This window comes from Giraffa tippelskirchi, chromosome 3, assembly GCF_054371585.1.
Source record: "Giraffa tippelskirchi isolate mGirTip1 chromosome 3, T2T-mGirTip1v1.2.pri, whole genome shotgun sequence".
NCBI classification, from domain to species: domain Eukaryota; kingdom Metazoa; phylum Chordata; class Mammalia; order Artiodactyla; family Giraffidae; genus Giraffa; species Giraffa tippelskirchi.
This window is the reverse complement of record NC_137277.1, coordinates 132,895,868-132,919,068: the sequence shown is the minus strand read 5'-3', so window position 1 is coordinate 132,919,068 and position 23,201 is coordinate 132,895,868. Positions and strand designations below refer to the sequence as shown.

At 45.8% G+C, this 23,201-nt stretch overlaps 1 protein-coding gene across 50 annotated transcripts in view; it reads left to right on the top strand.

Moving 5' to 3' along the window:
• The window catches only part of CLASP1 (cytoplasmic linker associated protein 1), a 274,282-nt gene extending 251,735 nt beyond the window's left edge, over positions 1 to 22,547 (top strand). For all 50 annotated transcript variants that reach the window (XM_081576019.1, XM_081576021.1, XM_081576032.1 and 47 more), the window contains 3 exons: positions 7,340 to 7,546; positions 8,824 to 8,940; positions 19,604 to 22,547. In XM_081576019.1, coding sequence (XP_081432145.1) covers positions 7,340 to 7,546; positions 8,824 to 8,940; positions 19,604 to 19,690 — 411 coding nt within the window. In that variant the 3' untranslated portion in view covers positions 19,691 to 22,547. The remainder of the gene's footprint in view (positions 1 to 7,339; positions 7,547 to 8,823; positions 8,941 to 19,603) is intronic.
• The last annotated feature ends 654 nt before the right edge of the window (positions 22,548 to 23,201 follow it).

Sequence of the window (23,201 nt, the reverse complement as noted above, 5' to 3'; positions counted from 1 at the left end):
TTTCAGAGGGGAAGACATAACAGAATGTGGCATTAAGGTGAAGCCCTGTGTGGCAGCCCTTCTGCCCTGTGTGGCAGCCGCTGGCCATCTCCTTGGGAGATGTCTGTCTTCACAGTGGCTGTCCTGCTGTTAACCTTCAGAACCTGGACAGTGGACCCTGACAAGCATACATTACTGGTTGTGTGAGGGGTTCTTGTTTTTTTCCCCTGCAAGACAAGAGGTGGAGGAGAGAAGGTTCTCAGCTGTGAAGTCCTTTAGGTTGCTTAAGGGACACAAGCAGAAAATACCTGCTGCCTGAAGCAAATTTAGCCAGCACTTGGTTGTGTGGAATTCTTGTGACCCGGGGTCTCCACGCAGCTGTCACTGATTTCCTGATAAGGCAGGTGGAGGAAACATTGTGTCCTGAAAGGAGTGCCGTTGCTGGCAGGCCTCCCTGCTTTGCATACCTGCAGACTCACCTTGACTTGCTGCCCATGTCCTTTCCCTTATGAAACTCCATGCTGTCATTTTGCCAGAAACTCCCAACTTGGGCACCTGTGTGTTTCTGTTGGCATATGAAATTAACATCACACACAGTATTTCTCTAGTTATTATATTTTCTCACCAGTACATTCAAACGTTTATTCAAACATCATTCTCATATTTATTGGAAAGGATCCAAGGTGTTTCTAGACCCAGTTACTAGTCAGACAGAGCCCAAGCCTCTTCTTGTCCAATCGGCGCTTCCAAAGTGTACTCATCCAGGGCCATAGCTCCTGGAACCTCCTCCGTAAGAAGCTAGTTTTGTGTTCACAGGAGATGAAGGAGATGGACTGGCAGGTTGACAAGGAGCTGCTGTGAGAGACCTTGTCATCAAATATGTCCTCCCTTGGCTGCTGTGGCAGGGCCCTGGCATGATGCACACTAGTTCTAGCCATGGGGCTGTAGCAGTGAAGGACTTCTTGAAATATAGTTTCTAATAGGTTGAAACGTGTCATAAAGCCTTTAGGGAAAGCGCTTAAAGCAGGGCTGCTAAGTTGTCTTGTTTTTTTCCCCAATAAGCTGAGGGCTCTGTTCTCAGGGTCTTTAGCAGGAGCTATGTGTGCAAAACACTATCACACTGAAACATGCCAGGTGCTAAATCTGTCTCATCATGACTCATCCTAAGCTAACATAAATGTTTTACAATAAGCAAGATAGAGGATTTGGGAACCGATTTAGTTTTTGTTTAAAAAGTTGGTGTTTGTCAGGTTAAGTATGTTTTCCTATTCCCTATTTGAATACATGGATCTCTTAAATTATCTAACTCTGTGTTTTTATCTTTTTAGTAAATAAAATTTGCTGTTGTGTTTCAATAGCTCATTAATGAAGTTACTGTGGTTTACAGTAGTGTTAGCTTTTAGCAAACATCTTAACGGGCAAAGGCCTTGATAGCGACCTTTTAAGATCCTGTGCCCACTCTCTGTTTTTCAAAAAAACTCCATTAACTTCAGTGCTTCTTATCTTAGAACTTGTAATCCGTGTCTTAGGGCTGGTACCAAGTCTCTCCATCAATGATTAAGAGAGGATTTAGATCTGATATGAGCATTGATACTATGAATGCAGTTCTGGGGTCTGTGGGAGCACGAATATAGAGATGGGAAGCCGCGTTTTCCATCCAGCATCCAGCCTCCAGCCGTGCTATTTGATCCCCACTCTGAAGTGTGGCTGCCACAGAATCAGATGCGGGACATGAAAGCTCATGTCTTAACACTGTCAGACTCTGTGCAAACTTTGCTTCATAAAGCTGTCTTCAGATGTCTGTATCGTCTCAGAGGCAGACAACAGAGGTAGAAATTATTAATCACTTTATACACATTTAATCTAAGAATAGCTGTTGCTCCTAGGCGCCATGGCTTACACGCAGTAGCCAGAATGTTAGGGTTCTTGGTCAGTGTTGTGTTTGAATTATAGAGAAGCATCAACTGTTTCTTTGAAGATACTCTATTGGGCCATAACATTGGCCAACACAATATATTTTGACCATTAGGCTTTGCTTTCGCTGACCTCAGCCACAGTAGTGAATATTCAGTGACATTTGCCTGTTAAAGAGAAAAATATCAGCTTCATTCTGTGTCACTCTGTGGGGTCACCAGACCTTGTTTGCCCCACAGAAGTCTTGGTGCTTAAGGCATCAGAATCCAGCCTGGTTTGGCTTGTTTGGGGAAGTTTGTTTCTTAAATAAATATAAAACAACCACTGTTATGTCTCCTGGGGTTTTATTTTGAAATCATTTCTAGTTAATTTAATATTTTAAGATTGCAGAGAGTTAAAAAAGCTAAACCAGAGTATATTTTTAAAATGGAACTTTCAGGACCTCTTGGCAAATAGCATGGCCTGAGCAAAGCAATGGTGTGTCATAGAGAAAGCACTTCAGTGATGAGCTGATGTTCTACTTCAAATCCCAGTCAAGATCACTCTGACCGTGGCTTCAGCAGATCCTTGGCTCTGGAATGGCCCTTAGAAGCTTCTTGGGGCAGCGGCCACGTGTCAGTGGGTTCTGGTGAACAGTGCATTGTGTGAGTGTGGAGAGATTACTTCACCTCTCTGGACCTTGGTTTTCCTAATCTGTTAGCCCAGGGAGTGGACTGCATGGTTATCTGCATGTCATCTGGCCTCAAGATAATAGAGGCTGCTATTGAATAACAAGCCTAAACCTTCCTAGACTCCAAATCTCCATTTTTCTTTGGGCCCAATCTTGGCATGTGGCCAGAAGCCCTATTTCCTTTGTAACTTTTAGCCTTGTAACAAAAAGACAAAACCAGAAACCTATATGGTCGTTTAAAAGGTCAGAAAGTTGCTGAGCCATTCTGACACTCATAGCGCAGACTCTGGTAAATGTTTTATTATTGCAGGCACAGGGAAGAGGGGTTGGGGAGCGTTTTAGACATAAAGGAACTTAGGGTTTAGTTCAGGTTAGAGCAAAGGACTCCATGTGGGGTCCAGAAAGAAGTGCACTGGGAGTTTGGGGTGGACTGGGAGGGGCACTCAGGGAGAGTGCTGACAGCAGTGAGTCAAGCAGCGAGCCTGAGTGTGGGCCTTGGGCTGGGAGGACATGTCTGGGCTGGGTCTACTGGACCAGCATGGCCCCGAGGGTGGCCGGGATGTGCCAGGCACAGTGTCCCGTCCTGAGAGACGGCAGCCGCTGCCCCACAGTTACTCAGGGCAAGGAGATACAGCCCCTCCTCTCTGCTGCATCTACCTCCTAGGAACCAGATGTGACACCTGCCCTTTACTTTCCATAGCCTCAGAAAGGGTGTCTTCCTGAGAGAGAGAACTTGTCTGGAGAAAGCAGTCAAGTGATTTGGTGTAGGGCAAATAAAGGTGGAAAGATGGTAATGAAAGGATCTGTTTAACATCAGAGCTTTGGGGTCTGGAGACTCAGGTCCTCATCCTACGTTGACCAGTTGGTTAGCTGAGTATCTGGGGATGGGTCTCAGCTCCCTGAACACTGGAAGTGCTGGCACTCGAGGTGAACTGGGGCTGCAGGATGCCTGCCCCTTGTAGGGCTGACATTCATGTCAAGGGAGTGAGGAGCCTAATGCTGTTGAAAACTGCAGACACAGTCCTTTTAATCCTCATCCACTGAAGTAGGTAGACCGGTTCTGAATAGAATTGTGGTTGGGGTTTTCCTGTTTTATGTAAACCAGAAATCACTGCATTTCATGAAATACATGTCAGAAGCCTATTGAAATTTGGGTGAATTAACTGTGGGCTGTGTGTATTGGGCTCCCAACTGGGTTCCCATATTGGCTGAATCTCTTGGTGTCCACACTGGAGTGGCCATCACACTCCTGCATTTGAGGCCAGGAGATACCAGGAGTTGACGGGTTTTGGGAGACGCAGAGGAGCCTCTTGTGTGCTGCCCATCTTCCGCCTCCGTGACTCCTCTAGAGACCAGCCAGCCCAGCGTTCTTGGCATCCTGCAGGGCGGCAGACATGGCTACCTCCTGGGCATCCAGCCCCTCTGACTCCACAGTGTTGTTCCCCATTGGCTGTGATTCCATCCCTTGAGGTGGGACAGAGTAAGTCTCCACATCAGAGCCTTACCACACTTGAGACAGTGTTGCCCTCAATCTGCCCCTCTAGGGGAGAGTGTGATGGCTGTGTGGTTAGAGACTGTTTCATGCAGACTCTGCCTTCTGAAATCGTGCATGTGCATTTTCAAGAGAAAGTACTCACTAGGTAGGGTAGGGAGATAAAATGTCACCATCCAAACTGATGTCAGCATACTTGATTCAGGTCCCCCCACCCCCTTCATTTTACTTATGAGGGAAACAGGCCCAGACAGTAAAAGAAGCATCCCTCAGGTTCACCTCACTCGTTGGTGACAGAGTTGGGTCCCGAACTTGGACCCTGAAGCTTCTTCCTTCCCTCCCTCCCTCTGGGGCCAGGCCTGACAGACGGGGACTTGCATGCTGGGTTCAGGTCCCTGGTGGTGACCATCTTGCCAGAGAGACAGCCTCCCCGCCACGATGGGCACACAACCCCATCATCTTGCCTGTTTTGTGAGGTCTTCCTGGCTTTCTCCCAGAAGGTGGCGCCAGTGTCTCCTTTAGCTTTTAAATGATTGGGACTGAATTAGGTGTACCTTGGAGAAGGAAATGACAATCCACTCCAGTATTCTTGCCTGGAGAATCCCATGGACAGAGGAGCCTACCAGGCTCCTCTGTCCATGGGGTCGCAAGAGTTGGATACAACTTAGCCACTAAACTACTACTACTAACTAGGTGTACCTGCTTGTCGTCGTTTCTGAACATTTGCTTGCTTGTTTATGTTAGTCAGCCAGTTACACTGCCGTGCCTGTGACAGAGCGCAGACTTTGTGAACTTAAAGCATGCAGTTCAAATTGTGACAGGTTCTGTGCTCTCAAAGAAACCTTATCTTTAAGCAAACATTCATCAATGTTCTGAGTAATGATCTCATTTTTAAAAAAGTTAGATAAGGAAATTATACTTTTCCGAGCTAGACACTGTTAATTCACTGACTTTGAAAAAGAAGAATTCCTGTGTTTCTACCAGACTGCAGAAAAATCAGCAGAACTGGAACCATTTTGGTCACTTAGGGTTGGTAATGACCCAGAAGTCTGCCTGACCCCACTCTCTCTCATCATCTTCACCCTCCCTGAGAACTCATCTTTGCCCCTTCTGGCCACCGTGTCTACCAAAGAGTACTATCCTCCTTTCTCTCTGTTGCCCGTGTTTACTTTGCTCTCTGTTTGCTTACATTTATAATCTTTGCTTCTTATGTTACATAGAACACAGGGGCGAAACCTAGAGTTCACCCTGAGTCAGGCAGCCAGCCAGCAGCCAGGAGCTTGACATGTAGAGGGAAGTCAAGAGCACCAGCCCCCTGTGCCAAAAACAGCGTCTGCCTTGGGAAACTTGCTCCAGCCTCAGTGAAAGGGGGGCCTCAGACAGACCTCCTTGAAATGCAGCTTCTGGCATTTTCTCTTTAGACATTTTCAGAAAAACCTATGTTTGATTAAATGCTTCCTGCAAGCAACTTCAAGAATTCCTGGAGTTTTATCAGAGGAAGTTCTCCTTGGGTTCAGGTTTCAGCTCCACATACCTGAGCTGATCTGTTTACCAGCAGTTCCCTGCAGGTTAATTCCTGTGACTTGGATGAGAGTGAAGCCTGGAGAGGCTGGCGGGAGGAGGAAACCCTCGCGAGAGAGCCTCACTGTGAACCTGGCCATTTATCTCCCTGTGTGGTCAGTGCCCTTTGCATCCCTGAGGGGCGCCGGGAAGTTTCTGCGTTACTCCTGCCAAGACTTAAGTGGAGCTGCCAGGACTTCATTCCCAGTCTCTCTCCCAGTCCTGTATCTTCCTGCGCACCTGGCTATCTCTACCTCTTAGTGGTCTCCTAAATTGCTCTACATCAGTGTTTTCCAATTTGGGATATTCTCAATGAAATCATCCAGTATTTTCTGACCCTTTCATTTTTTCCCCCCATGTTTAAAAACTAAGACCTCAGATTTCATCAGTTAGTATTACTCAATTTTCTGACCAGTATGTTGTGACACTTGTAAACAGTGATTTCTTACAGTTGAAGGGCATTGGTGTCCCACTGCAGGGCCAGATTAGAGAAGGGATGGACCCCTCTTCCACCATCTGCCTAGCCGTGTGTCACAGGCCAAACACTTGGCTTTCCCACGTATGCTGTGGATGGACCACAGTCCTCAGGACACACACGAGCTGAGGAAGAAGAAGAGCACTTCATCTAGTGATTGCTACATGATGGGGCCCTTCTAACGATACGCTATTGTTCTCCAAACAAACCGATCACTGGAGGAAACTAACCTGAACTCAAGTCTCTTTTCCAAAGGACAGATCTGTTGCCCTTTCATTGTGTCACCCAGGATGGACCTTCTGGGCCTTGTACAGCTGATTTCCCCAAAGCCCAAGTTGGTCCTCTGGAGATGGCTTGACTTCTTCCTCATTTTCTGGGCCAGCTCCTCCGTTGGAACATGTAAATGCAGATCAGCGAGGCATGCCCTGGAGCTGACTGTGCCAGTCATGAACATGTACATAACACACACACGCACGCTGTGGGAAAATGAGTTGGACCAACATTTATTGAGCACCTAGTGCATAATGGACACTGTTGGGCATGGGGAACAGAAGGTGGCTGAGATGGGAACTGACCTCCAAGGAGCCCTTAGTCTAGTGGGGGAGGCAGTGTCATCAAAGCATGTAAGTGCAGTGGTTAGGGTGCACCTGGGGCTTCCTGGGGGTTTGTTGAGGTGAGTGCATCCTGCCGGTCAAGTGATGAGCGTAGGTGAGCACTAGTGAGAAAAAGTAAAGGGAGCAGACTGGGCGCTGAAGTGGCTGGCAGGGCTCTGGCTTGCCCTACTTCCTTCCATCTGTTCCTGGCCAGCTGCAAGTTAGCAGAACCTGCTTGCTTCTGTGGCCTCACCTGCTGCCTCCTGAACCTTTGCATCTTCGTATAGCCCCTCAGCACGGACCACCCACCCTGCCCAGCACCACCTTTGCCTCTGAGGCCTGTGCTCAGCTTGGCTGCTGCCACCCAGGAATGCATGAACACACGAATGCACACAGGTTGGGGAAGGATAGTAGGAAAAAATTACCGAGGCTGTGAAGTTTCTAAGGATCTTATGAGCTGGAGCACAGAATATGACTGTTTTAGAGTAAGGTTACCTCTCTGCAGCTGCTCCTCCGGCTGACTCTGTTGCAGTGAAAGCGTAGCCAGGGGTGGGGATGGTGGCGGGGATTTCCAGCACTAGTGCCGCATGCCTGTCACTTGGCCTTTGAAGTGTGTGTTGCGGTGTGGAGCTCACTCACATGGGGGCTTGTTTCAGGTGGTGAGGGCTGCCGAGGAGGCTGCATCCACGCTGGCTAGTTCCATCCACCCAGAGCAGTGCATCAAAGTGCTGTGCCCCATCGTCCAGACAGCCGACTACCCCATCAACCTGGCCGCCATCAAGATGCAGACCAAAGTCGTCGAGAGGATCGCCAAGGAGTCATTGCTGCAGCTCCTCGCGGACATCATCCCAGGCCTGCTGCAGGTGGGCCCCTCATGGCGGCCTGGCTGCTCAGTGCACAGGGACGGGCGGGGTGGGCCACTCCCTGCGGGACCCTCAGCATCTTGTCTGTCTCTTCTGGCCCACCCTCCCTGAACACAGAGGAAGTTCTTCCGGGGCAGCCCAGACCTGTGGCCTACAGGATGAACTTTCTGTTTACTGTGAACATGTTTTGATCTTTCTTTGTTGTTTATTCCTTACTGCATGGCTGATGGGCCCAGCCCTGGGCAGGGTCACCCATGGAAACCAACATTTAATAGTGGTCCTTGTCCTAATCTGCCAACAAATAGTAATTGAAACCCTTATAAGCGTGAGGCATTGAGTTAAATAGACTTGGGAAGGCAAGGTGCCTTCTTCTGTTGGGACCCTACCTCAAGGAGTTGACAGCCCTCTCCGGGACTTTGTACTTCCGTACCAACAGCTGCAGGTCAGGGCCGGTGCTGTGTGCTGAGTTACTGGGGTGGATGTGGGTGGTTCTGAGATCTGGGTGGGGCTGATCTCTAGGTTGAAGGGCTCAGAGAAGAGGTGGTTTAGACTTGGGCCCTAGAGAGAGATTTCAGTGGAGAAGGGTAGACAGACATTGGCTTTGCACTTAATAAACGCTGCTGTTTGCTGAGCACTGGGCTCAGGACTTTAAACACACACAGCCGAGGGCTGGATTATTCCAGGCAGAGGGAAAGGCACAAAGTCTGAAAGGTCCCAAAGGCTGCTTGGAGAAAAGCGGACAGTCCCATCTGGGTCTGGGGAGGGAGGAGGCAGGTTGTGGGCCAGCTGGAGAGGGATGTGGAGGTCCGTCCCACTGCAGGAAGATCCGTGGACAATGGAGAGTTTTATCCACAGAGTGAGCGACATAGTTCTCATTTCTTTAAAGGGATTTGCACATGTGAGATTTGCTTTACCATGGTGAGAAGAAGCCACTTACTTTCCCCCTTAATTTCCTTTTCTCATTCTGTTCTCTCACAACGTTTCCTGGCTGGTGCTGCCAGCGTTATTTGGCAGCTCATGATACAGCATCATTCTCTGTGGAGGAGACCAGCTCGCCGGCCTCCTGCCTCCCACCCCAAAACCAGCTCACTCTTGACACTATTGCGTGTGTCCTCTTTGGGGTGAGAGTTCTTGGGGTTCATCGGCAGAGCTCAGGGGCATCCAGACCGCTCCCAGCAAGGCTGAGGTTGAAGTGTGAGAGTGTGGAAACATTGATGAAATACTGTCAGTCGGACAAAACTTTGATCTCGTTTTCCTCTTTGTCCCTCTGGCTGTAGGGTTACGACAACACCGAGAGCAGCGTGCGCAAGGCCAGCGTGTTTTGCTTAGTGGCAATTTATTCCGTAATTGGAGAAGAGTTGAAACCTCACCTGGCACAGCTTACGGGGAGCAAGGTATGTATAGTGTTACACGGGTGGGTCGTGCACCTGGGCCTACCAGTGCGTCCCAGACCCACTGCCCTGCAGTTCTGGGCTCCAGACAGACTTTCTCAGCGTGTGTGAGCTAGCTGGGCCTTATTTTCCAGAGGCGTGTCTCTAAAGACAGTGAACAACTGTGTAGTGAAGTCACCAAGGTACCAGGCAGTCTGTTGTCACTCTTGTCTTTAACACAATAGTTTTGAACTTCTATTTTATCCCCAAAAGGAAGATGACTTTGTTTAGAAACCAGCTTGTTTTCTCTCTCTGAAACACTGAGGACATCTGCCTGCTGGCGTCACACCTGTCTGGGTGGGCTTCGGGTCCTGTGGGTCAGTGTAATGATGGCTGTCTCTCACTGTGTGCCCAGCATGTCCCGTGTTCATGACGGCATCTCTGCAGGGTGAGGACACTGATTCTGCACCTGACCCACCTGAGGGCCCATGGTGGTCATACTTCCTCTTGTTCCTTCTAGAATCTGGCAGAAAATGAGACAAAGGGACTATTGGCTCATGGAAGATGAGAGTGACTAGAGTGCTTGCTGGTTTAAAAATAAACTCAAATCTGATGAACCCGCTGGGGAGAGAGGATAGCCACCCTTGATCTCAGGCAGTAGGGGCCAGGAGCTGGGCCAGGGTGAGGCACCTGCCCTGGGGACTGCCTGGGGAAAATGTGTCACTGTAAAGTTACAGAGGACACAGGCAGGGGTGTGAATACAAAAGCACGGAGCCTGAAATATCTGGCCTTCCTCCTTAGCAAAGAAGGAAGCAGCAAGTGAAGCCTCATGCCTTTTCAAGTAGGCCTGTTCCTTTGGCACAGTTGGTGAGCGTCTCCACTCACTGAGTTCTGGGCAGAGCTGGCTCTCCCACCTTTGTCCAGAGCATGGCTCGCACCCTCAGTGCTGCCAACACTTCGGGGCACTTTGTGGTGGGGGCACCATCCCTGAGGTCCCAGGAGCGCACCCCACCCTCAGCTGATGTCCCCACACCTGGTCAGGTGTCCCTTTGGGACAGAGTCAGCCTTGGTAGAGAATCACTGGTCCAGAAGAAGATACATCAGCAACTGGGCTGGAAGTCTGAGCGGAGCAGGTGTGGTGGGGGCTGCTTCACCTGGATCCGTTTCCCGTGCTCTCCTTCCCATCACTGCTCCTGCAGAAGTGCTTGCCTAGCCCTCCCTGACCACGGCCTGCAGGATGATGAGCCAAGAGCGCCCAGCAGTGTACGGGCCAGGAGCACCTGCCTCTGCTGCTGCCATCAGGAATCCACGGCTGCTCCATAGCAGCAGTGGGACCCTCACAGACAGTCTTCACAAAGGGAATTAGATTTGTAGAAAGGAAAATTCATCGAAAAATAATGTTTTCCAGATCTCGGTTTTCTGGTACTTTCTACTCTCAGGAGTAAGGGAACTGTCCTGTCATCTCATTTGACCCTGCTAACAAGGGGCTGAGAAAATGCAGGTGTCTTCTCACCCCTGTCCTGTGGTTGACCTGCTGCCCCTTGCAATGATGGTATAGGGTCTGGAGCCCAGTCCTGATCAGAGCCAGTGTTCCCACCTCCCCACTGATGACATCAGTCAGCTCGGAGTGCTAGGGGAGGCTGACCTGACATCTGTCCTCTGTGGCAGCACAGTGCTTCCAGTCATTACAGTTTTTGTATGTGATAGCTCTGATGTGTTAACATGAACTTTGTAAGACTCCAATGCACGTCTCCTAAAACAAACAAACACCCCCCTCCCACCCACACCCCCAGAATGGGTAGCTGACAGCATGTGGTGCTAAGTTAGAAACAGAACCAAACCGTGGCTTCCTGTTTCTGTCATCAGGCCTGTCAGACGAACCCCCTTCTACTACTTAAGTTGATAAATGGTATCAGGTTCTGTAGAGGAAGGCCCGATAACAGGGTTAGGGTGGGGGGACTTGTGAGGTGCATCTTGAAAAGTGTCCCATTGCCATGGCAGCAATACTAGCTTTACGATCAGAAAACCTGCCTTCTAGTCTCTGTCTCCCACTTACTAGCTGTATGACTATGAGCAACCTTTCTTTCCATTCTCTCTCTTGGTAAAATATATGTAACGTGAAATTTACTGTCTTAACCACGTGTTAGTGTGCAGCTCACAGACACCAAGTACATTCATATTATTCATATTCACCCCCACCATCCATCTCCAGAGCACTTTTCATCTTGGAAAACTGAAACCCATTAAATAATATTCCCCAGTCCCTGTCAACCACCATTCTACTTTCTTTGGTATGAATGCTTGTAAGTGGAATCCTACAGTGTTCGTCTATTTGTGCCTGGTTTATTTCTCTGAGGACAATGGTCTCTAGGTTCATCCATGTTGTAGCAGGTATCAGAGCTTCCTTTCATTTTACGGCCAAATAATAGTCCGCTGAATGTACATAATAGCAGGTTGCTTGCCCATTTCTTGGTAATGGCCTTGTGGATTGTTTCCATGCTTTGGCTTTTGTGAACATGGGGGTACAGATGTCCTTTGAGACCCCACTTTTAATTCTTTGGGTTTTTTGAGTAGAATTGCAGGATCATGTGATAACTGCCAGCTGCACCATCTTAGGTTCCCACCGACAATGCCCAGGGTTTTAGTTTCTCCACATCCACTTGTTGCTTTCTCTTTTCTCTGGTAGCAGCCATCCTCATGGCTGTTGTGAGGCAGTATTTCATTGTAGTTTTGGTTTGCATTTCCCGAATGATCCGTGATGCTGAGCATCTTTTCATATGCTTGTTGGCCAGTTGCATATCTTCTTCAGAGAAATGTCTATTCTAGTCCTTTGCCCATTTTTAAATTATGTTGCTTGAGTTTGTTGTTGATGATGTTATTGTTGAATTAACAGAAGTTCTGTCTATATTCTGGATGTTAACCCCTTGACCTTTGATGCACAACTGTATTTAATTTTCATAAAATCCAATTTGTCTGTTATTTTTTTGCCTCTGCTTTTGCTGTCATATTCAATAATCATTGCCAAATCCATAGTGAAGCTTTTGCCCTTTGTTTTCTTCTGATAGTTTTATAGTTTTAGCTTTTAATGGAGGCCTCTGATCCATTTTGAGTTAACTTTTGTATATGGTATTATGTAGGGGTCCAACTTCATTCTTTTGTGTGTGGATATTCAGCTTTCCCAGTTCTGTTTGTTGAAAAGACTTTCTGTTTCTGCAGAGAACCGCATTGGGATTTTGATAGGGATTCCATTGAATGTATAGATAGCTTTGGGTAGTATTGACCTCATAATACTGTCTTCCAACCCATGAACATGGGATCTCTGTTGTTTTTTTTTAACCTCCATACATAATGCTGCTGCTGCTAAGTCGCTTCAGTCGTGTCCAACTCTGTGCGACCCCATAGACGGCAGCCCACCAGGCTCCCCCGTCCCTGGGATTCTCCAGGCAAGAACGCTGGAGTGGGTTGCCATTTCCTTCTCCAATGTGTGAAAGTGAAAAGTGAAAGTGAAGTCGCTCAGTCGTGTCCAACTCTTAGCGACCCCATGGATTGCAGCCTACCAGGCTCCTCCGTCCATGGGATTTTCCAGGCAAGAGTACTAGAGTGGGGTGCCATTGCCTTCTCTGTATACATAATGAGTTGTTTTTAATTTTTAATTGAGATAAAAATGAACATATGAAATTGTATTAGTTTTGGATGTACAGCATAATTATTTGATATTTATTTATATTGCAAAATGATCACCCAGTAAGTGTAGGTAACAGCTGTTCACACATAGCTACATGATTTTTTTTTCTTGTGATGACAGATTTTAAGATCTACTCTGTTAGTGACTTCCATATATACAATACAGTATTTTTACTATAGTCACCATACTGTATAGTACCTGGAGTGTCTTTTTGTTTGTGTTTTTAATTACTTTCAATAAAATTTGGTAGTTTTTATGGTACAGTTCTTTCACTTCCTTGTGTTAATTCCTAAATGTTTTATTCTTTTTGATACTATTGTAAATGGAATTGTTTTTCTTAGCTTCCTTTTTGGAGTTTTCGTTTTTAGTGTACAGAAGTGCAGTTGATTTTTGCTCATTGATTTTGTAGTCTGCTAGTTTGCTGAATTTCTTTATTAGTCTTAACAGTTTTTTGTGGAATCTTTGAGATTTTGTACATATGAGATCACAGTCACCTCTTGGTATCCCACAGGGATGGGTTTCAGGACCTGCCACAGATAGCAAACTCTGCACATGCTCAAGTCGTATACCTGTAGTTCTGCATCTGGGATTTTCAGCTGACCACAGATTGTGTCGTGCTGTGTGTATTGAAAAACCATGTATAAGTGCATCTTCGTAGTTCAAACCCATGTTGCTCAAGGGTCAACTGTATATCATCTTTGAACAAAGATAATTTTGCTTCTTCCTTTCCAATGTGAATGTCTTTCTTTTCCTGCCTAGTTGTTCTGGCTAGAACTTACTATGTTAATAGAAATGGTGAAAGCAAGCATCCTCTGCCTTGTTCCTCATCTCAAAAGCAAAGTTGTCAGTCTTTTACCATCGAGCATCATATTCACTGTGTGGGTCTCTCATATATAGCTTTTGATACATTGAGGTACAGGCATAGAGATGGTATGGATTTGGTTCCAGACAGTTGAAATAAAGCAAGTATTGCAATAAAGCAGATTGCACAGATTTTTTGGTTTCCCAGGGTGTATAAAAGTTATGTGTGTACTATACTGTAGTCTGTTGAGAGTTCAGTAGCATTATGTCTAAAAATATCAGCATCTTAGCAAAAATGCTAACCATCATCTGAGCTTTCAGTGAGTCATAATCATTTTGGTTGTGAAGGATCTGGCGTCTATGTTGATGGCTGCCGACTAATCAGGGTGGTGGTTGGTCAAGGTTGTGGTGGCTGTGTCTTATTTTAAGACAACAGTGAAGTTTGCCGAATTGATTGACTCTTCTTTCACAAACAGTTTCTCTGTAGCAGCAATACTGTTTAATAGCTCAAACCTGCCTCTGTTTAATCAACTAAGTTTATGTAATATTCTAAATCCTTTGTTGTCATTTCAACAGTCTTCACAGCATCTTCACCAGTAGATTCCATCTCAAAAAACCACTTTGTTTGTTCATCCATAGGAAGCAGCTCCTTATCCATTAAAGTTTTACCATGAGGTTTCAGCAAATTAGTCCCATCTTTAGGCTCCACCTCTAATTCTAGTTCTCTTGCTGTTTCCACCACATCTGCAGTTCCTTCCTACACTGAAGTCTTAAACCCCTCAAAGTCATCCAGGAGAGATGGAATCAACTTCTTCCAAATTCCTGTTAATGTTGATATTTTGACTTCTTTGTTCTTCATGGCATCTAGTATGTTGAATCCTTTCTAGAAGGTTTACAGGTGACTTTGCCCATATCCATCAGAGGAGTCACTATGACAGCAACTGCCTTACAAAATGTTTTTCTTAAATAGTAAGACTTGAAAGTCAAACTTAGTCCTTGATCCTTGGGCTGCAGAAGGGGTGTTGTGTTATTAGCAGGCATGAAAGCAACCTTAATTTTGTACATCTTCATCAGAGCTCTTGGGTGACCAGGTACACTGTCAGTGAACAGTAATATTTTGAAAGGAATCTTGTTTTCTGAGCTGTAGGTCTCAACAATGGGCTTAAAATATTCAGTCAATCCTGTTGTGAACAGATGCACTGTCATCCAGGCTTTGTTCCATTTATAGAGCACAGACAGAGTAGATAGAGCATAATTCTTAAGAGCCCTGGGGTTTTCAGAATGGTAAGTGAGCACTGGCTAACTGTTTGATGCAAGAGGTCTAGCTTTTGGCCTGTCTCAACTTTCAATATGCATTTCTTACTAAGCTTAATCATTTCTAGTAAGAGAAGTGCAACTCTTTCACTTAAACACTTAAGGCCATGGTAGGGTTTTTAATTGGCCTAATTTCAATACTGTTGTGTCTCAGGGAATATAGGAAGGCTTGTGTACAGGGGGAGAGACAGGGAGATGGTGCAACAGTCAGAACATACACATCTATGGATGAAGTTTGCTGTTTTCATATGGACATGGTTCATGGCACCCCAAACAATTGCAGTCATAACATCAAAGAACACTGATTACAGATCACCATAAGGAGTATAATAATGATGAAAAAGTCTGAAATAATTGTAAGAATTACCAAAATGTGACAGTGACATTGTAGGCAACAAATGCTGTTGGAAAGTGGCACTGATGAACTTGCTTGACGCAGAGTGTTCACAGACCTTCAATTTGGGAGTGGGGGGGAAAGGACTATCTTCAAAGTACAATAAAGTGAAGCACAGCAAAACAAAATATGCCTGTACTTTCCTTCTATTCCTAGTTTGTCTGGTATTTTTATTTTGAAAAGGTATTGTATTTTGCCAAATACTTTTTCTGTGTCAATTGAAATGATCCTTTGATTTCTTTTCCCCCTTCATTCTGTTAATGTGGTGTATTATATTTATTAATTTTTGTATGTTGGATCAGTGTTCATAAGCAATATTGATCTGTAGTTTTTTTATCTTTATCTGACTTTGCTATCAGGACAGTGCTGACTTCATAGCATAAATTCAAGTGTTTCTTCCTCTAAATTTTCTAGGAAAAATTGAGGATTGTGTTCTCTAAATGTTGGTAGAATTCACCAGTGAAGCCATCTGGCCTGGGACTTTTCTTTCTCAGATTTTCGATTACCGATTCAATCTCTTTACTAGTTACAGGTCTATCATACTTCCTCTTTCTTCATGGTTCAGTCTTGGTAGGTTTTGTGTTTCTAGGAATTTGTCCATTTCATCTTGGTCATCTACTTTGTTCTTGTACAGTTACTCATAGTATTTTTATCATATCTTTGATTTATGTAAAATCAGTCATAATGTCCCCACAGTTGTTTCTGATCAATAATTTTGAGTCTTCTCTCTTTTTTCATTAGTTAAATGTTTGTCAATTTTGTTGATTTTTTTTTTTTCTCAAAGTACCAGTTTCTGGTTTTGTTATCTCCATTTTTTGTTTCATTTATCTAATCTTTATTACTGTTCTCCCTTCTGCAAGTTTGAAGTTCAATTTATTCTTTTTCTAGTCCCTTAAGATATGTAAAGGTAGGTTGTTGATACATATCTTTCTTCCTTTTTTAAATATAAGCCATATAGCTCGTATAGCTGTGCGTTTCCCTCACTGCACTGCTTTTGCTGCATCCCATGTGTTTGTGTTTTCATCTGTCTCAAGATATTTTCTAATTTCCTTTGTGATTTATCCTTTAACCCATTGGTTGTTGGAATGTGTTGTTCAGTTTCCACAAACTTGTGGATTTTTCAATTTTCTTTCTGTTACTAATCTAACTTTATCTATTGTGGTCAGAAAAGGTACTTTGTGACATCTCTTTTTTAAGTTATTGAGATTCAATTTGTGGCCTAACACATAGTCTATCTTGGGAAGGTCTCATCTTAGGCAGAGTGTTTTGCATATTTCTTTTATATTTAGTTGATTTATTGTGTTGTTCAAATCCTCTACAGTAGAATATTGAAGTCTCTCAACTATTATTATAAAACTGTTTCTCCCTTCAGTGCTGTAATTTTTTGCTTCGTATGTTTTGATGGCATATTCTTAGATGTATAATTATAAATATTGTAATTTCCTGGTTTGTGGATCTTTTGTTAATCCTCCTGTTTCTTATAACCTTTTTTGATTTAAGCTATATTTTGCCTAAAATTAGTAATAGCTATCCTGTACTCTTGGTTACTGTTTGCATGGAATATCCTTTTCCATTCTTTCACTTTGAACTATTTGTGTCTTTGTGTCTAAAGTGAGTCTCTAATAGACAAAATATAGTTGAAACATGCCTTTTTTTAAAATCCATTTTGCTGATCTCTGTCTTTTGATTGGAAAAGTTGACTCATTTACATTTAAAGTATTTACTGATAAGGAAGAGATTTCTATCATTTTGGTATTTGTTTTCTGTATGCATAATAGCTTTTTTGCCCCTCATTTTCTGTATTACTGGTTTCTTTTGTGTTTGTTTGCTTTTTATACTGAAACGTTTTAATTCTTTTCTCATTTCCTTTTGTGTATATTCTATACCTGTTTTCTTTGTAGATTGCATTTGACATCCTAAACTTATAATCCTGTAATTTGAATTTTTATCTACTCATTGGGCAAGCTCTCTGAATCCCAGCCATTTCATTTGTAAAATAAGAGAACCTGTTCTGCCTACCTCAGAGGATTGGTTTGAGGTTCAAATATGATTAAAGCTTGTAAACTCAGGGCTTACAAGGGGTTCTGAGTTGCAAATAACTATTAACAATGTTTAGAAGTTCATTTTAACCTGTCTTTCATAGAAATATAACTATCCTGTTTTCTAGATCACTTTTTTCTTCTTTAAAAAATATTTGATTCAGTATGTATGTATTAGGAATCTGCTGCCTTCAGCATGTGGGAAACACAAAACCTTGTTCTGCCCTGAAGTAGCATCAAGTAGAGCTGAGGATCAGGACTGGCACATGGGGAGACTTGTACAGAGGTCCAGGAGTGACCAGTGGACACCGTGAGACAGGTTCTGGTTGCTGGGTCAGGGGCCTACTGGAGCAGGAGGAAAGGGAGACTTCCTGGAGGAAGCGGGACTGTCCTGGGCCTGGCTAGGCAAGGAGGGGAGGACGAACTACAGGCAGGAGCAGTGTGAACAGCTTGGGTAGGAGTAGGAGCAGGGTACTCAGGGGACATGTTTTCTAAGCAGGGAGCTATGGGAGGCACCTGGGAACTATATCGCTTATTTTGCAGGTGGTGGAGTCAAGGCTCAGGAAATGTTTACCTGAGGTCACAGAACTAGTGTTGGAGTTGGTTCTAGAACTCTGCTGGATCTGTTGAGCCTCAGGCCAGTATTTTGTTGAATGTACCAGGGTTTCTCTTGAAGCTGGCTGGCCCTGGCCATATCCTCCTGAGCCTTAGAGCATTAAGAACCTTGTGTAAAGTGAAAGCACCTTGATCAGCACACTTACGTTAAAAGGCCTAAGATTTTGAAAGGTGTAGAATGAAAGACAAGCTGGGATATGTAGTGTGAATTCATGGCACACTCCCCTGCAGATGAAAAGAGCTAAGTCCTGACATGGGGAGACCCCAGACGGGCTGTTGCATGAAGCCAGCGAACTCCAGGACGCTCAGGGCAGAGCTCTCAAACCAGCTATACATTCTGGGCTCCATGTCTGTTTGACCATGTGCCTTGCTGGGGGTCAGGGAGACTGTGCCTCGTGAGGAGCACTGGTGGTTGCTGGCCTGTTCCCCCTAGTTTCTGAGGGCCCCACTTTCTCCTGCATCACGTGCTGTACTCTGAGCATTTCTTCATGGCTTCCCCTCTTCTCCCTGGGTTGGCTTATATTTGCCTCAGCCTCACAGCCTGTTTAGAGACAGCAAATAAAGAGCTGTGGTTAGTAAATATTTCCTAATTCCCTTAATCTAACCAATTGTGTGTTGTGTAGATCTTTATGGGCATTCTACTTCTACAAATACTTGGTTTTTTTATTCTTAATATGGTAGGGCACACTATAGACATCAGGTTATTGGTATTCAACAAATATTCTAAGAACTTCCCCTGATAGCTCAGTTGGTAAAGAATCCGCCTACAATGCAGGAGATCCCGGTTTGATTCCTGGGTGGGGAAGATTCACTAGAGAAGAGATAGGCTACCCACTCCAGTATTCTTGGGCTTCCCTTATGGCTCAACTGCTAAAGAATCTGCCTGCAATGCAGGAGACCTGGGTTCGATCCCTGGGTTAGGAAGATCCCATGGAGAAGGGAAAGGCTTTCCACTCCCGTATTCTGACCTGGAGAATTCCATGGACTGTATAACAGTCCATGGGATCACAAAGAGTCAGACACGACTGAGTGACTTTCACTTCACTACCATGTATGTTACATGCTGTCTTAGGTGTTCTGAGGGTTCCAGGGGACTTAAGTTAGAACCAACTGAGATGTGAGACGTGGAAGGCCTGTTATGGGGAAGCACTGTGCCAATGAGGGCACATTGTATAGTGAAGCAGCATCTGACCTCTGGGAGACTGAGTCTTGTTGGAAAGATCCAGCCCACTGCTGCCCCCAACATAAGGCAGCATGTGCTGAGCCACAGTGGGCAGAGCGGGGTCTCACGAGCGGGAGGACCAAGGGTGCAGATGGGGGCAGCCTGAAGGTGGGCCTCGGATGCTGTGTACCTCAGCAGGTGTCGTGTCCATGGACATAAGGGGGGGCAGACGAGGTGTGTGATGGGGAAGGAGCAACTTCTACAAAGGTATGAGGAGAGAAAACCTGGCCTCTGACCTTGGCTTAGTTTCTTTATCCCAATGGAGTAGGCATTGCACCCTCTCCTCCTGCTAGCTTGGATGGAGCCTCACCAGCTGCCTTGCCCCCGAGTGTGTGGGTCTGCCTCTGGAGAGCCTTTTTGCAGGCAGCCCTGAGGCCCACCTCGTGGTAGCACGTGTGCCTCTTCCTGATAACCTCTCATGCTCCCTTCTCTAATCTGACCTCCCGATCACCCACTGGCCCCGGGCAGGTGGTTTGGACAAGCGGTAGGCACTTAGAGAATGTCTGTGCAGTGACTTTCTCCACTAAGGGACGTGCTGTTTTCTTATGGTCACCTGGGCTTTCTTGCTGACTTTCTGATTTTCTTCCTTCTCATCCATTTGTATTTTTTCTTTGCAGATGAAGCTGCTCAACTTATACATAAAGAGGGCACAGACCACGAACAGCAACAGCAGCTCCTCCTCTGATGTCTCCACCCACAGCTAATTCAATGCCAGAATCTCTGTGTAGCCCTGGAAGCAATCGGTGGTGCCTCAGAGACCTCCCCTCCACTCCCCCCACCCTCCCATCAGCTGCCCAGTCAGGACCAGGAGGCCCGCAAATATTTATTACAATCAGTATTTTGATCCCTTCCAGCTTTTGTGTAGAATCATACTGGTATTGAATGTAAGGGAAGCAAGGCCTGTATTTCATCTTCCTACAGAACAAAACAAAAGGAGTAAGAGAAGAGCCATACTCAAACCGTCTCATCCAGCCTGCTGAGGTTGTAAAACCGTGTGTGTGGGGTGCAGTTCTTAAAAGTCAGAGCTCTCTAGCTGATACATGGTAGAAAGTAGCGTTTTCTGTTCAGTTAATAACAGGTTTGAGGAGGTTGTATTGAGTTGTTTCTCTTTCATCCTGGCTCCCTTCCCTCTGGATTTGGTCTGTGTAGGGCAGAGCCCATGCCCTTCACAACTGACACCACGAAAGGGTTTTATATACGTTTTAGGTTGCATTTTGAGACGACTAAGAATATGAATCAAGTCTTGGCAAGAAATGGCAAAAAAGCCCGAAGATGGCCTTTTAATGAACATGTGATATTTTGCTTACACTCTGCAGCCTGGGGGCTGGCACCCTTCACTGCCTTCTTCCAGGATAGGCTCCTGGCTCTTCCAAACAGTCCCCCCAATGCCACCCCTCCCCAAGAGCTGCCGGGGCAGAGATCTGTGATGGTTGAGATCCAAACACAGAAATCAAGGTAAATCAATAGCCTCAGTTAGTGTGTGCTTGAAGTAGGACTTCACGCAGCATTGAAAACACAAGAGGAGCTGCTGGTTTTACTGCTGAGATCCTGGGAAACACTATTGAGCAGCACTGCCCCTGGAGGCTCAGGTCTAGTGCGGTCTTGTCTCCTTTCCCCAGGCTGCACCCAAGCTGCTTGATTCCACAGTGTTCTGTCAGTCTGACAATTGGCAACTCTGCCATCCCAGTTTTGACTTCTTTGTTTAATTTGGGATTGAGATCAAAGAAAAATCTAGAGAGACCAGGTTATCAGGATCATTTTTTAAAATTTTGTGAACTGAAGTACTTCCTCGATCATCTGTTGGAATAACCATGGTTTAAGGAAAAAGTAATTGTGATGTGTAGCAAATTGCAGAAAAACAGGATTTGAACCAGTTTAGAGTCTATTTTTCCTTCAGTGAGAGACTTACCCTTTAAAATGTTTTCTTGAGGGTTTCATTGCTTCAGTAAAAGTAACTGCAGATCTCAAGTCTGTGTAACTAAGTTTCAAGTAAAATTCTTCAAACCAAATGGACATTCTTTTTGCAATCATGGAAACATTTTAGACTCTCTGAACTGGTTTTTCCATATTTCCTTATGGAAATTCGTTCAGTTCTTTTTCCCATGCCTGTTCTGATGTTAATATTTAATGAGGTGTTTGCTGCTCAGGTGCAGAAACTCGGCAACTGCCAGGTTGTGTGGTTCCCACCTCTGACCTCTGCAGACCCTCTAGCCTTGACGTTGGAAGTAGTGAAAGACACTGTAGCAGAACATAACTTGTTTTCACTCAGAGTTTATTTTAGATACTTTGTTGGGAAATAGGCACTGAAAATGGAGGTCCAGGAGCAGTGAGGCTGGGGTGCCGTCACTGCCAGCGTGTGTGTAGGGGGTATCCTGCACGTATAGGAGGTGCCCTGCTGCTGCTGTTGAGAAAACTTCAGGGGTGTGTTTTAAGTGATCAAACATCGCTGACTCGTTTGGCTCAAAAAATAGCAGGACCAGGCCTTACTTCCATTGATAAATACCATTTGTTTGTTCATATGTCGCTTTCGGGGTTTCTTTCTTACCCCCTACAAGCAAGTCCAAGTGTCTGATGACTCTTCTGGGGCAGAAACTGTGTTTTTTCCTGCCTAGTGTGTGTAGAAAGGCCTTTCTCCTTCAGCTCGTGGACACCCAGGCTGCTGCGGCCCCCTACCCCGGAGTCAGGAAGGACCTTGAGCATGGCCGCGTGTCCTCCTGGCTCTCACAAAGGGCTCGCCTTGAATGTCACTTGCCCAACCTCGGTCTCCCAACTCAGAGGGAGCCGCCACCCCCAGGTCTCTGGGCCTCCTGGGAGGAGACTCGCATGCAGCCACAACCTCAGGGGGCCACCCCCTCCAACCGACAGCTGCAACTGCCCTGCCTGGCCGCCGCCTCCCTGCAGGCCTCCTGTCTGGATGAAACAACAGAACACAAGCGAGCAAAGCACCCAAAACTCTTGTCTGCCTCCCCTGTTCGCCTGACTGTCCAGGGCCCCGAGAAGCCCACTGATGCCACCACTGGGGCCAGGGCGCCTGGCTCCTGCTTCCCCTCCCACTGGGGCCTGGGGGAGGCACCGTAGCCACGGGCGCCTGCCACAGCTCCGCTAGCTTCTCAGTCATGCAGGCAACGCAGCTGCACCTGATTTGTCTCCTAAATCTTTTTCTTTCCCCGCCGCCCTTTATTTATCAAGCATAATATTACACATTAAAGAAGAGCAAATAAGAACTTTATAGAACCTCACCAGGACTCAGCTAATGATGATAATTTGAAAATGAGAACAACGCTCTGAAAAATATCCGCCACCAAAATAGTTTTGTTGGCACTGTTCACACGCATGGTCCCCACATCCCCAGGTTGGGTTTTTGTTTTTTGGTTTTGGTTTTTTTTGGGCTTTTTCATGTTACATCCATATCTGTATTTATATCTTATTTGTTTCACTTTCAAGTGTATCATGGCAAATGTACAGATTTTCTTTTTTTGTTAATAATGTGCTAGGATTTGCTAAAAAAGGAAACACAAAACCCCTTTTGAGTTTGCCCTAGAATAAATGAGACTTAATTCAGTTTCTGACGTCCAAGTGGTCTTTTTTGTTGCCGTGCCCTATAGGTAGCATATCCCATCTCTGGGACATCAGAACAAGGCCACATTTCTGAAGGATTGAGGGGCTATGTTGGGGATCTCATGAGGTCAATAGATGGGACTGTAGGGGGACACCTGTGCCCTAGAGGCCAGGGGCCAAGAACAGGCCAGAGGCAGGATAGAACTCTCAGGGAAGGGTTTGGGGGCGCCCCATCAGCTGCAGGCCTGCGGAGAAACAGGTGCACGACCAAAGGGTCTTGGCCCCATCTCTTTGGCGCCTCACTTTGATTTAAGAATGATTTTGAGTCTTCAGTTCTGTGAAGCACCTCAGTTTCCCTGCCTGGTGACTGTGAGCCCCTTCTCCCCTGTGGCCCACCTCCTCCTGCCCACTGGACGTGAGCTCATGATTGGTATAAAAATCAAGAGCTGGGTTCAAATTTCTGCTCTCTCCCTCGCCCCCTCAGGCCACTGTTCTCGTGAATAAACCTGACTGAGTCGGACCTTGTGGAGGTGCTGGGAGGGCCCATGAGTGACATAAGTGAAGCTGCAGCCCAGCCCTTTGCTGTGGGTGAAGGGACACAAAGGAAGCTGAGGGTCCCCCCCAATACCCTCTCCCCACCCCTGGGGCCTGGTGTGC